The 15,208-nt window shown below is 45.8% G+C and overlaps 1 protein-coding gene across 1 annotated transcript in view; it reads right to left on the minus strand.

Moving 5' to 3' along the window:
- The window catches only part of LOC140427919 (immunoglobulin superfamily member 3-like), a 101,136-nt gene that overhangs the window by 71,912 nt on the left and 14,016 nt on the right, over positions 1 to 15,208 (minus strand). The window contains exons 2-3 of the mRNA XM_072513782.1: positions 4,453 to 4,830; positions 2,276 to 2,683 (exon numbers count right to left, since the gene is read on the minus strand). Coding sequence (XP_072369883.1) covers positions 2,276 to 2,683; positions 4,453 to 4,830 — 786 coding nt within the window. The remainder of the gene's footprint in view (positions 1 to 2,275; positions 2,684 to 4,452; positions 4,831 to 15,208) is intronic.

Here is a 15,208-nt window from a genome sequence, read left to right on the forward strand (position 1 = left end):
ATACTCACAAAGGTCCTGGCCAAGAGACTGAAGAACTGCATATCAGAAGTAGTCACGGAGGAGAAGACCGGACTTGACAAGGGTAGACAGCTAACTGCAAACATCATGCGGCTGCTGAATGTGATACTGACCCCATCCTGGGAGAGAATACAAGAGGTGATCATCCTCCTGGGTGCAGAAAAGGCCTTCAACAGAGTCCAATGGAAGTACCTCATTGAGGTATTGGAGCGGTTTGAGCTAGGGACGGGGTTTACCTCGTGGGTGGAACACCTGTACAATGCCCCCAAGGCAAGCTTCGGACCACTCCACCAGCTGCACAAAGGCATCAGGCAAGGATGCCCACTGTCCCTGCTCCTGTTCGCCCACCTGGGCAAAAGTGAGGTATTCCAGTGAACCCGAGTGCGGGGGGGGTCTACCATTCAAATTACCCAAGACAAATTCCGTTGCCTGGGGATCGAGATAGCCCACATCTAGACACGGATCCACAAGTGGAATCTGACCAGTTTGGCGGAGGAATGGACATACAGAGATGAGATGCACTCCCGCTTTCCAAAGATGAATGTACTGCTAAGGTCCCTCTTCCTGTTTAGATCCATACCAATCTTCATCCACAAGGCTTTTTTCAAAAAAATAGATAAAATTATTATTTCTTGAAAAACATTTTGAATACGCAATTCAGTTTTTCCAATTAAGGGGCAATTTACCGTGGCCAATCCACCTACCCTGCATATCTTTTAGGTTGTGGGGGCGAAATCCACGTAAACACGGGGAGAATGTCCAAACTCCACACGCACAGTGACTCAGAGCCGGGATCGAACCTGGCACCTCGGCGCAGTGAGGACGCAGTGCTAACCACTGCCCCACTGTGCTGCTGATAAAATGATTATGGCATTTGTATGGGGTGGGGAGGGGCAGACCTGTCGGAATTTCTACATCTGGAGAAGATCAAGTACACCATCCGAGGGTCAGACAAAGGCTTCCATAAGGCATGGGGACGATTCATCAGCCTGTTCCAAGACCTGTTCAAAGCCAATAATGGATAGAAAGGGACGGACGGGGACCAATAGGAACCACCAAGACTACACAAAGCAGACAGGAACAAAGGGGGGGGCGGGGGGTGCAGCAAGGAAAGAACCCAGGGAGCCATTCAAATTACAAGTGCAATCTGACCAGTCTGGCAGAGGAAGTCAAATTGGACATAGAGAGATGAGGGGCGCGCCGTATGGGAGAATCGCCGTTCGTGCCATTTTTTTCCATGGCGCCAGTCCGACACTGGCAGTCGATTCTCCGAGGAGCGGAGAATTGGCGGCATTTGTGCCGGCGCATTTGGTGCGGCGCCGGTCGCGGGCCGCTGTCCGCGGCCGGGCCGCCGATTCTCCGGCCTTGATGGGCCGAGCTGAAACGGCAGAGGCCCGCCGGCGCCATTTACACCTGCTCGCCGCCGGCAGGAACTCTGCGCGTAGGGTTGGGGGGCAGCCTGTGGGGCAGGGAAAAGCGCTCATTCACCGGGGGGGGGGGCCTCCAATGGGGTCTGGCCCGCGATCGGGTCCCACCGACTGGCGGGCCGGCCTCTCCACCCCCGGCCCTATTTTATTACGCGGCCGGCCCCTGAACCCCCACGCCATGTTGCGTCGGGGCCGCGCGCTGAGGAAGTCCCCCCCCCCCCCCGCATTTGCGGGTTGGCGCGGCGCCCAGTTGGCGCCTGGGAAGGGAGGCTGGAGCGGCGCGAACCGCTCTAGCGCCATTTTGAATCGCTACTGTCCGTGCCTGTTTCGCGCCGTCGTGAAACGTGATGGTGTTCACGACGGCGTGAACACTTTGTCTCCATTTCGGAGAATCGCGCCCGAGATGCACTCTCGCTTCCCGAAGATGAACGTACTGCTAAGGTCCCTCTTCCTGTTTAGATCCATACCAATCTTCATCCACAAGCTTATTTCAAAAAACGTACCAGAGACAGATCGAAGAGCGGGCCACAGGGCCCCGCTCCCTCCACTAAACCGTAAGAACACAGGATGAAAGATAGATTATAATATCTACGGTGGAAGAAAGGGCCTAAGATGGAGCCCAAACAACAGAAAAGGAGAGGGGGGATTTGGGGGGTGGGTGGAATTGAGAGGGAGTGTCTAAGAAAGAAAAACATGTAAGTTGTAAATAAGAACCATTTCAATCTTCTCCTGTATAGTGTACAAATGTAAAATTCAATAAAATAATTTATTTTAAAAAATGAAACTGTAGCTGTATAAAGGAGATTCATTTCCGTGCTTATGAATCTTACCTATGCTTTTCACATTCACCGTGGTCCTTTCAGTACGTTTATCCGTCAGGTCAAACCAGGATTTGTCCAAGTCTTGGATCCACTCTGTGCCTTCACAATAAAACTCTCCCTGGTCTGACTTCTGCAGTTTGGAGATGGTGAGTTTAAATGAAGTCACTCCAATCTTATCCAGTCGTACATCTCCTGATGCCTGCCTCTGCTTAAATGACTCTCCAGGGCGTAGGATGAAATCTCGTGTCAGAGAGATGACCTCGAGATTCTGATCTCCCTTCTGTAGGTACCATGTGACAGCCACGTGTGTGTGCTGGGATGTTTGCTTGGATACTTCACAACTCAGTTCCAGGGAGTCACCTTCGACTTTATCCAGGGTCTGGGGTACCGATACTACACTGAGTGTGTCGGGAATAACTGTAAGAACATATGTTTTGAGCATGTTTTGTAGGATGCATAATGGATAATCATACTTTGTATACAAGAATGCAATACTTCCACAATCTTATTTGCCTGAAAGGTACTTTAACTCAACACTCATCAGGTCTCCAGCTCTTCCACATCATCACTGAAACACAAAACTCTAAGGCTCTCTGGACCAGTTGCTAGGATGAATTGCAGCCTCTTCTCGGCATTCATTATTTTGACTTGTGCTCAAATCCATGTGTTATAGAGGTGGTTAGAGATTTAAAGCAGAACAGGTGTACACTAGCTTAATATATTAGCAGACTCTTCCACTTGGGCACCTCTAATGACTCAGTACAGTATTATATGGTAGCGTACCCTGGATGGCCATAGCCACATATCCTCAGCAGCCTTTCACTAGAATGGGAGTAGACAGAATAGGATACTCCTTTCCTCCCTCACTTCTTTTATCGTTGGTTAGACCTGCATTTATTGCCCATCCCCAATTGCCCCTAAGAATGTGGTGGTGTGCTGCTATCCTGAAATTCATTGAGTGTCCCCTCCTGCAAAAGTGCACCTAAAGCTTGCGTGATCTGCCAATCCCTGCTGACCCTACTGATTCACCAATGTCCTTTAGGGAAGAAAACCTTAATTGATCTTGCCCAAATGTGATTCTAGCCCCACGCCAAAGTGGTTATCTCTTAACTGTCCTTTAAACCACTCGGATGGTGCCAGGGATGAAAGACTTCACATACAGAGAAGCTGTGATTGCTCTCCTTCGATCAGCAAAGATTAAAGAGAGATTTGATAGAATTATTCAAAACCTTGAAGGTTTTTTGCTGGATGAAATAAGGATAAACTATTCTCAGGTGGCAGAAGATCAGGAACCAGATATCAGAGAAATCGGGTTATTGGCAAAAAGAAGCAGAGGTGGCATGAATAAACTTTAAAACAAATCAGAACAAGTTATGATCTGGAATTAGCTGCTTGGAAGGCAGTGAAAGCAAATCCAATAATAACTATGAAAAGGGAATTGGAGAAACACTTGGTAAGAAGAAAATTGCAGGGCTCGGACCTAATTGGAGAACCCTTTAAAGAGCCTGGAGAGAAAACGCCTCCTTCTGCATTATATCATTTTATGATTCTACAAATTGACCCTTGTGATCTCTGAAGCTCAGTACCTACCAGAGTGCCAAAATCAAAAATAATTTTGAATATTACAAACAATTATATGTTATTGCGTCACACAAACAGACTGCTCATCTGATATGGTTGATAGTGAATGTGTTTCCCATTTCTAATCACTCTTCCCAGCTAATCACAAAGAAATGTGCCGACCTATAAAGAAGCAAACTGCATGTACAGGAAATTTATATGGTGCATTAACTCACGTTTAATCGGATTTAACAAACAAACAAATCATTATGTTTAACAATGGTGTGTTTCTACATGCTGGTAAATATTGTAATGTGAACTGTGAGCTCCTTAGGACTTCATATGTGTGCATTCCCTTGTATACAATCAGATTTCATAGTGGTGTGTTGTTCTATTTGTTCAAAATAGGTGTATAATTGTGCATTTCTTTGTGTATGACAGGATTCATAATGATGTGTTGACATTTGAATAGGTACTTTTTGCTGCATTTTAAATAAATTGCAATTAGACACAGTTGCCTGTTCAATTGGGTGCAACCTCTTTTCTGCGTACTTTCAATAAGAATTACGGTCGGGTGTATTAAAACCCTATAAATAGAAATAGAACAGAATGTTTGAACAACCCACCTATCAAGTTCATCATGGCATGGTAGGACCCCCAGTAAACGCTGTCCGTGTTGGGGGTGTGACACTCATATTTCCCTTCATCTGTTTTCTGCAGCTTTGTAATGTGTAACAGCGCCGAGTCTCCGTTAATCCTCTGTGTGTAGACCTCATTGTTCTGCACCCTCTTCCCATACACGGCATAAGGGAAATCGGAACTAGCTGTGCTGATAATCTGGATTTTCAGTGTAGGCTGAGCTGGTCGAAAGATGGACCACTCGAAGTTCTGTTCTGAAACCCCCTGATACCCACTCACATCACATTGAATTGTCATGTGGCGACCCTCAGTCCGGACTAGGGGCCCTTCTTGTAATTCCACTTGTCTTTGAGCAGCACACGAATCTATGTCAAGATATAAATACAAAAGATATTTCAGGTCATTTTTCTCGAAGTGAGAGCAACATATTCCGAAAGAACAAATCTGAGTTTTATCCTGACGAACAGGAAGAATTTAAGTCTAGCATTCAATTTAGGATGTAGTACAGAAACAAGGATGTACCCTCTAAATGGCTCACAGAGTTCAATGGTGAAATTACCAATAAGATACAGCTGGTCACTAGTCATTTGCAATAATGTTGATGAACAAATCCAAAAAATAGCAAGCTTAATCCAGAAATGAATAAATAATGGTTTTCAAAAGTGATTGGCCAAAGAACTAGCGATGACATAAAGAAATATTTATGCAATAGTATATAGAACGCACTGCCTGAGAGGGCGGAGTGCACAGGACCAGCGGCCTGAAAATGGTGCTTGGATAAACACTAGGCGAAACATTGACAGGGATATGGGGAGTGAGTGGGGAAGTTGGGCTTATGGAATTGCCCATCAAGAGTCAGCCAAATGGCCTCGTTCGCTCAGTTAACATTCTCTGAATCTATTTCTGTCGTATTTCAGAAAAACGTTTAGCTTATTTACTTCATAACTTCGGTGACAAAATTCATAATGCTGAAGTGCAAAGGGACTTGGGAGTCCTAGTCCAGGATTCTCTAAAGGTAAACTTGCAGGTTGAGTCCGTAATTAAGAAAGCAAATGCAATGTTGTCATTCATCTCAAGAGGCTTGGAATATAAAAGCAGGGATGTACTTCTGAAGCTTTATAAAGCATTAGTTAGGCCCCATTTAGAATACTGTGAGCAATTTTGGGCCCCACACCTCAGGAAGGACATACTGGCACTGGAGCGGGTCCAGCGGAGATTCACACGGATGCTCCCAGGAATGGTAGGCCTAACATACGATGAACGTCTGAGGATCCTGGGATTATATTCATTGGAGTTTAGGAGGTTGAGGGGAGATCTAATAGAAACTTACAAGATAATGAATGGCTTAGATAGGGTGGATGTAGGGAAGTTGTTTCCATTAGCAGGGGAGACTAGGACCCGGGGGCACAGCCTTAGAATAAAAGGGAGTCACTTTAGAACAGAGATGAGGAGAAATTTCTTCAGCCAGAGAGTGGTGGGTCTGTGGAATTCATTGCCACAGAGGCGGTGGAGGCTGGGACGCTGAGTGTCTTTAAGACAGAAGTTGATAAATTCTTGATTTCTTGCGGAATTAAGGGCTATGGAGAGAGAGCGGGTAAATGGAGTTGAAATCAGCCATGATTGAATGGTGGAGTGGACTCGATGGGCCGAATGGCCTTACTTCCGCTCCTATGTCTTATGGTCTTATAACATTAGGGCCAGAGTTTTAGGTGGACGTTTGGGCACAAGCGCGACCCGGAAGTGCATTAAATCTCGTGAGGGGATGTGGGGCGCGCGGTGATATTTAAGTCAGAGGGCACATGAGTCAGAAGAGTGCCCATTGAAATCAAGAAGCCAGTTTAAATTAATTATGGAGTAATTGACTGGGATTTCATATGGGCCTGTCTGTCTTTACCATTGGCAGGCAGGCAGATTGGTCAGGCAGCCTTAACATTTAATCTGCAACCTCGATCCAGGCCAGGATGAACGATCAGGGCTCAAATAAGATCAACAAATGCTTCTGGGAACTGAGGTCTGTGTATTATTGGTGTCTAGACACTTGTAGCACAGTTTTGGCGCTGATATTCCTTTTACAGTTCCGCAGCAGCTGTCCTCCTGAGGGAGCACATTGGAACTGCCAGCCCACACATTTCCTTTTCTTGGCACCTACCCTCTTCCCACCCTCCCTGGCAGTACTCAGCCCTTCACAGAGTGTGTTTCACACTGGATGGCCATTAATTTGCCATCCAGTCTAATATCACCTTAATAATGTACTCTCAGATGGGTGTGGTTTCACACTGCCTGTGCCAACTGCAGACCTGCTCTATATGTAAAATTCAGGCTGAGATACATTAATAAAATAAAAGTGGTTTTAAGGGATTTGTATTGGTAAACATTAGAAATAAGTTGTAGTTTTAGGTGTATTTAATTTAATGATTCTGTGTTTGGATTGGTAAAACCTATAGTAAGATGCATGCTTGATAAAGGTGTTTGCATGTGTGGGGCTTGGTTGAGACCCAACTGTGTTTCTATTGTGCTTATAGAGGGCTACGGTGTGAAAAATAAATGAAAAGCATAAGCATGTTATTATGATCCCAGACCAGACCCTAACAGTGGCTAGGATACTGGTCCAAAATCCCAATATTTTAGTTTATTTTAAGACTGTGTGAAAAGAATGATTCGCTCTGGGAGTGATTGCATGAAAAAGAAAGTGGGCTTTGGTATTTCTAAAACAAAACTTTATTATAAATACAATATTAAATTTTAAAACTTTGCATCTGAAAAGAACAGCTTACCCCTTAACACTATTACACAATTTCCCATTAAACAACAAGAAAAGAAACATACAGCTTAAAACCAGCAGGATATAGAGTAATTCTTGCGGTCCAGAACAGATTCTGGCTCTCGTTCAAATCCCTTCAGACTCTGGCTGAATATCTTCAAGTAGCTGCTTCCACTGGGTTGTTTCAGCCTTGTCTTCAAACAAGACGGCTCTGATTTTAAAATATTACTCTTGTTTTTAAACTCTCCTCCTTGGAAAGAATTGTGGACTTAGTCAGGCAGATGAGAACTCAGCTCCTCTCTCGCTCTCTCTCAAAACCTATCCAAACTCACTACCTCTCTGCCTTTCTGGGCTTTACCCAGCAATGACCTAATCTCCCAAGCTAAAAAAATAAATTATCTCTGAAGGCTGCAAAAGGACATTAACTTGTTCCAGAGACTTCCCCAGTCAAACCACAGTCCAATTGCCTGGACTGAGAAACACATTCCTTCATCAATTTCACCTTCCGATTCCTTGAAGCAAAACACACTATACCCCCAGGCTTTTAACTCTATTAACTTGTCCCGGTATTCAGAAGTCAATATTCCTAAAAGCCTCCAATCGTCACACTGTGGATGTTGCTTAGCAACTGGAGGTCCTTGTAAGGTAAAAAGCTTCTAGTTTTAGTTTAGGTAATTTGAGAGCAGTTGGAGATAAGGGGCTGGATTCTCCCAAAATGGAGTTATGTCCCCACGCCAGCATAAGAATGCTAGCGTTTCACTCTGGGGTTTCCTATAAAAGAATAAATCAATTCACTCACCGACAGGGGGCTAGTAGGGACCCAGAGTGATTCACATCGCTTTAGCTGCAGATACAAGCCCCTGCACTTCCGGTTTTGAGTCCGCGCATGCGCACAGCGGCGGTCTCCAGCGGCCCGCCGAGCGCCATGGCGGACTCGGACTGTGGAGGCAGCTGCAAAAAATAGGCCCCCCCGGATCGGCTGTGCGCCCGATGATCCAACTGGCCCGATCTGTCCCCCGGCCGCCCATAAGGACCCCCCCAACCCAGTGTCCGATCCCCCCGCCCCCCACCAGGGCGGCCGCGGACTGAGTTTGCAGCCGCAATGCGAGCTTCCTGAACGGCAATAGGTGGTTAGAACCATGCTGTCGGGAACTTGCCCGTTCAGGAGCGGAGGATCACAGGCCGAGCCTCTGGCAATGACCCCCCAGCCACGTAGAGTACTCCGTGAACCCGCCGATTCTCGGGTCCCGGATAATCGTCGGATCAGCGCCGGGCCCGATTTTGGCGTGAAAGTTGATTTTCCGCCCCTGCGCCAAATGAGATTTTGGTGCGGGGTCATGGAGAATCCAGCCCCCTATCTCAGGCAGTGACCATCACTCAATTCTTGCAAAAGAAAGACTGGACAAGATGGGAGCTGCAAAAAGGCAGGCTTCCTAAAGAACAAGTTCCAGTCCAGATAACCAAGGAATTGGGACGGAAAGAATGTCTAAGTAACGTGGAGTTAAGTGAAGAGAGACCAATATATTGTTTAGAAGAATTCAAGGAAGAGTAAACAACATGATCTGAGTCAAGGAGACAAACACAGTAACCAGATTTAAAATTGGATAGCAGGTTTCAGAGGTAGATGAAACGCTTGATGTCATTTTAATATTGTCTGGGAATGGAAAGTTAGGTTTGCACTGCAGGCAAGACAAAGAAATCCAACGGGCAGGTGTAAAATCCTGGACTGGATTTGCTGTTAAATGTCATTTGTAAAACCTGGACTGGATTTCAGAATGCAAACCACCAAGGGAAGCATTATTATGAGAGAAGATTTTAAAGCATGCATTGGGAGTGTGGTGTGGAAACCCCCTTTTGACAATCAAATTCAGAGGAGAAATCCACAGACACTAACTTGGGTTCAGAATGGAGTGTCTGCATTTGACCACAGTAATTTTTGTGCTGGAAAGGGACGTCTTGTGTTGGTGAGATCACTGTAATTTAAGATGTACTTTGTAATCCATGTTAATCTTTAAATTTGTAAGCATTTGTTCAGCTAAGGGGGAAGTAAAGGAGTATTGTATTATAATCCCATTTTTTCCATGTTTAATAAATGTTTTTAATTTTTATTAAAACTAATTAATGGCCCTGTGACTCTGTTCATCCACATTTTCTAAAACAAAATAAAAGTTACGGTCTTTTGAGCTAGAGCTCCATTATGGGATCTACCCATCCAGTTATAACATTAATTCGGATTGCAACAGTTAACTGTTAAAACAGTTCATACAAAAATTTGACACAAATGCATCAATTGATCGGCAAAAAATAGCACACAGGAAACTGAAAGTTTCTTACCATCAGGTGTCACAGAGGAAAATTTGTGTTGTGGTTAGACAATCTGCTTATAGATGTAGCCACCTAGGTTGGCCACTTCCCGACTTTAAAATGGAGATCCGCAAAGAATGCAGGGAAATTCAGTCAACGCAGGAAAAACAAGCAGGTGCAAAGTTTCCTGTAATCAGAACTTGCAGGAACCCAGACAGCACTGAAACTAACAACCATCTACATATTAATGAGCGATCCCCAGGAACAATTGGAAACAGTTAAGGTAAACAAGGCCAAGCCAGACTCCTCGGCGCCAGCAGGAGCCAAGACAACGGAAGGCCAACAGACACTTAGGAACCGCCCAGCGATCAGGGAACAGCTCCAGTATTGGAGAAATTGATCCAAGTGATCAGAACTTAGTCCAATCATTTGGAACCAGGTACGGGGTCCGCCCCGAATGGCGCGAAGCCCCTGGGGCCTATAAAATAGAGTCCCCAAGTTCAATTTGTTCTTCTTGGCAGGGTCTCTCAGCAGCTCGAAACAACCCTTGATAGTGACCTGCCTAGTAGCTGCACCAACCAAGTAAGTCTCCAGTCAACGCACGCTACGAGATAGGCGCTCCTACCTACCAGTCCATACCAGCTTTGAATCCTGCAGACTCAGAATCGAACGAAAGGCCATTTGTTCCCCTGACCTGGTGGGCCAGTTCCAAAGCTAAGTATAGGCCTTATAGTGTTTGAGATAGTCCAGTAAGTAGAGTTTTATAGATGAGTAGTGATTGACTGTGCATAATAAATGTGTTTTGATTTGAAACGTACTAACTGGTGTATTGAGTTATTGATCAGCACTTGAACTTGAACCTCGTGGTGGTATCATAAAGATACCTGGCGACTCTAGAGCAAAGGTTATAGAAACAGAGCAAATTAAGTAAAGACACAACGAGCAACATTTAAGAGCCAACCAAAAGTTAGCAACATAGATGCGGGGGATAAATTGGACAGCCCCTGAAATTGGGTGTATGGTTCATGATGTGCAAGTTCAGTGTGATGCAGGCTGTATGCAAACCTTGTATTGTTGTAAATTATAAGGATTGCACAGCATTGACACACTCCTTAGTGGCTGCACCTTTTAGCAAGGAGCCCAAGTTCAAGCAAGGCCAGCACCATAGTACCACAAAGCAAGCCCACGCAACTTAAAGCCAACCTGCATTTGTTAAAGGGGAAAGGCATTCAGTGTGCACCAGGGTCTGGAAAATGAAAGAAGATTAGAAAAACCAGGAACAATCTACAAAAGTGGTACTTCAGGCCAAGAGACGGTGCCCCAGAGTTCTCAAATTTTGCCTTGGAGGCCTTGGTGTGGGAGGTGCACAGCAGGAGAGAAGGTCCCTTCCCACAAGGAAGGGACTTGCAAATAGCTGGCTAGGCAAATATTGAAAGGTGTTTCAGTAGCCTTGTGGTCAACACCAGCTTTCTCTGAAGAGCTGGATGCAGTGCAGGAAGAAGTTTAATTCCTTCAAACACGAGGACAAGGTCCGTGAACGGATTGTCAAATGCTGAATCCTACCAACTGCACCACCAGCCGCACACAGTGCTCCATTCACCACACCCATACTCACCTATCAACATTCTCTTGTCAGCCACAACTCAGACCGTACATTCATAGTTTCACCTCAGCCTCACATACTTAGCGCTGCTACAAGCCTCAAACTCACACCACTCCACATTACCACATTGCTAGCTATTCAACTGTGACAGTCTCATCACCCAAAAGGTTGAATTGCACTCACTAACCCACTTCTGCTCTTTGCTAAACTCCGCTGTTTCAGATCCAACTCTGGCATTGTCATCAAACCCGCCAAGGTTGGGGCTGTTGTTGTCTGGCATACTATCTCTACATCACAGAAGCTGAGTGTCAACTCTCATCTCCTACCTCCCCATGGACCAAAACCCGACCACCGTGCATCAAGCTATTGTTTCCAGGATTGTCACTGACCTCATCTCCTCTGGAGTTTGTCCCTCCACAGCCTCCAAACTCACAGTCTCCCAATCCCGAACAGCCCGCTTCTACCTTCTCCCCAAAGTCCACAAACAAGACTGCCCAGCTGGGCCCATCGTGTTGGCCTGTTCCTGCCCCACTGAACTCATTCCTTCCTATCTTGACACAATTCACTCTTCTCTTGTCCAGTCCTTTCCGACCTACATCCACAAAACCTCCAATGCCCTACACCATACCAACAACTTCCAATTCCCCGGCCCTAACCATCACCCCTTTAACGTGGATGTCCAATCCCTCTATCCCTCCATTCCCCACCAGGATAGTCTGAGGGTTCTCCGCTTTTATCTCGAACAGAGGCCTGCACAATACCCATCCTCCACCACTCTCCTCTGTCTCACTGAACAATTTCTCCTTTAACTTGTCTCACTTCCTCTACAGTTTAGGGGTCTATTTACTAAACTTTTTTGCCCCTTATTCAGTTCTACCCATACAGATTCCACATCATCAGAGCTTTTTAAAAATAAATTTAGAGTAGCCAATTATTTTTTTTCCAATTAAGTGCCAATTTAGCGTGGCCAATCCACCTAACCTGCACATCTTTGGGTTGTGGGGTGAAACCCACAAAGACACGGGGAGAATGTGCAAACTCCACACAGACAGTGACCCAGGGCTGGGATTCGAACCTGGGTCCTCAGCGCCACATGCAGCAGTACTAACCACTGCGCCACCGCGCCGTCACATCATCAGAGCTAATATCCTTCCTCATTGTTGCATTAATTTCCTCTTTAACCAGAATGCAATCCCAGCCACCGCCTTTTCCGGTGTCTGTCTTTCCCAAATACTGAATAGCCCAGGATATTCAGTTCCCAACTCTGGTCACCCTGCAGCCATGTCTCCGTAATTCTAACTGAATCATACCTGTTTACATTAGCTTTTATTGGTAGAGGGATTGAGTTTCGGAGCCATGGGGTCATGTTGCAGCTGTACAAAACTCTGGTGCGGCTGCATTTGGAGTATTGCGTGCAATTCTGGTCGCCGCATTATAGGAAGGATGTGGAAGCATTGGAAAGGGTGCAGAGGAGATTTGCCAGAATGTTGCCTGGTATGGAGGGAAGATCTTATGAGGAAAGGCTGAGGGACTTGAGGCTGTTTTCATTAGAGAGAAGAAGGTTGTGAGGTGACTTAATTGAGGCATACAAGATGATCAGAGGATTGGATAGGGTGGACAGTGAGAGCCTTTTTCCTCGAATGGTGATGTCTAGCACGTGGGGACATAGCTTTAAATTGAGGGGAGATAGATATGACAGATGTCAGAGTTAGGTTCTTTACTCAGAGAGTAGTAAGGGCGTGGAATGCCCTGCCTGCAACAGTAGTGGACTCGCCAACACTAAGGGCATCCAAATGGTCATTGGATAGACATATGGACGATAAGGGAATAGTGTAGATGGGCTTTAGAGTGGTTTCACAGGTTGGCGCAACATCGAGGGCCGAAGGGCCTGTACTGCGCTGTAATGTTCTATGTTCTATCTATATGCGTGATTAATTAATCCAATTTATTGCGAATGCTCCACGCATTAAGGCACAAAGCCTTAAGGCTGGTCTTTAACACCCACTATTTTTCCCTGAGGCCCTTGATTTCCCTGCCTATCACTTTTCGTATTCCCCTTTCTGTCTTTTGTTCTTGTTCTTGAATCCCCTCCCACCCCCTCACACAAATTCCCATCCCTGCCATTTTAGTTTATACCCTCCCCAACCACGCAAGCAAACTCTCCCCTAGGACATCAGTCCCGGCCTTGACCAGATGTAACCGGCCCAGTTTGTACTGGTCCCACCTCCCCAGAACCGGTCCCAAGATTAGGAATCTGAAACCCTCCCCCTCACACCACCTCTTCAGCCACGTATTTATCAAATATATCCTATTTTTTCTACTCTGACTAGCACGTGGCACTGGTAGCAATCCGGAGATCATGACTTCTGAGGTCCTACTTTTCAACTTACTTCCTAACTCCTTATATTCTGCTTTTAGGATCTCATCCCTATTTTACCCACGTTGCTTGTACCAATGTGTACCACGACAACTGGCTGTTCACCCTCCCCTTTCAGAATGTCCTGTAGCCGCTCTGAGGCATCCTTGACCCTAGCACCAGGGAGGCAACATACCTTTCACGAATCTCATTTGCAGCCACAGAAATGCCTAACTATTCTCCTTACAATTGAACTCGGACAGGGCAGCACAGCGGCTTAGTGGTTAGCGCTGCTGCCTCACGGCACTGAGGACCCGGGTTCGATCCCGGCCCACTGTCCGTGTGGAGTTTGCACATTCTGCCCATGTCTGCGTGGGTCTCACCCCCACAACTCAAAGATGTGCAGGGTAAGTGGATTGGCCACGCTAAATAGCCCCTTAATTGGAAAAAAAAAATTGGGTACTCTAAATTTATTTTTAAAAGCTGAACTCTGATAATCCTGGACTTCTAGCCCTGGGAATAACTTTTTGGGTAGGATAGAAAGCTGCATTTAAACCTTTCTGCCCATCAACAATTCAGACAATTCCAACCTGCATTGCAATGAAGTGGGCGTGTGTTAAAGAGTGTCATTGGAAGATGTTATTCGTTAACACGGTTTTAATAATGTGGATGCCCTTCTGCCATTCGACTGGGAATGTCTTGAGATGCAGAAACCCATAGTTATCCGTGAAATGGATGAAGTAGTTGTTAGCAAATTCCAGGCCATTATCCAAAACAGCCTGGTCCGGAATGTCAATGTGTTGCAAATATCTGGAATTTGAATATACCGGTTGCCTTCTTCCTTTCTCCTCCTCCTGTTTCTCCATTTTCTCTTGAAATGCTCGCTAAAACCTGGTAGCAAGCACTCTGACCTTGTGATTGTCCGATTGTGGAGAATGTAACAGAGCACCAGGAATAGGAGCCCCAATCTGGTGTGGTACTGGAGGGCTCCGCCAGAGAGAGATCGAGGCAGCAGAACCATTTATCAGGTGGCTGGAGCAGTGTTCCACAAAGCAGCTCGGCTCTCATTGTGTGAGCTCTGGCCATGTGTGGTCGAATTGCAGAGAGCAGTCATTAGCCTGATGCTGAGTGGATCGACTTCATCACAAAGCAGCCACCCTCTGGTTTGTTGTGCTGGCTGACAGGTATGCTGGAAGAGCAGACTGGTGCAGGCTGAATTAATCATGACTTCCAGGAGAGGAGGCACTCACAAGCATGATGTTCTGAGTGTGGTAGCATAACAGCTTCACATTTAATGATTGGTAAACCTTGCTGGATCATTCCAACTCAGCATTGTGATAGGGTGCAACAAATCCATGGGCAAACCCAGTACTCTGGAACAAAACTTGCAAAAATCTCCTGCTTATTTGCATGCACAGAGAACACAACCTTCTCCTGGCATATAGAACCTCCATCTCTTCTCGAATGCAGTGGTAGATGACAAATTTGGAGATGTTAGTCATTGTTATAAGCTGCCTACTTACCATTGGCTGGGGACTAATGACTATCCCACAATCCTGTGGGAGTATGAGCTTTCCCAATGAGGGGGGCGGAGAAACCACTAGTAAACTCCTAGTATAAATAAAGCTGGCCAGTTCAGGAACCAGCAGGAAGGAGTATGTAGCAAGAGACATTACTGCTACTGTTATGTATATATGTTATAGTAAATAAATGTTATTA

Source organism: Scyliorhinus torazame, chromosome 8, assembly GCF_047496885.1.
Source record: "Scyliorhinus torazame isolate Kashiwa2021f chromosome 8, sScyTor2.1, whole genome shotgun sequence".
NCBI classification, from domain to species: domain Eukaryota; kingdom Metazoa; phylum Chordata; class Chondrichthyes; order Carcharhiniformes; family Scyliorhinidae; genus Scyliorhinus; species Scyliorhinus torazame.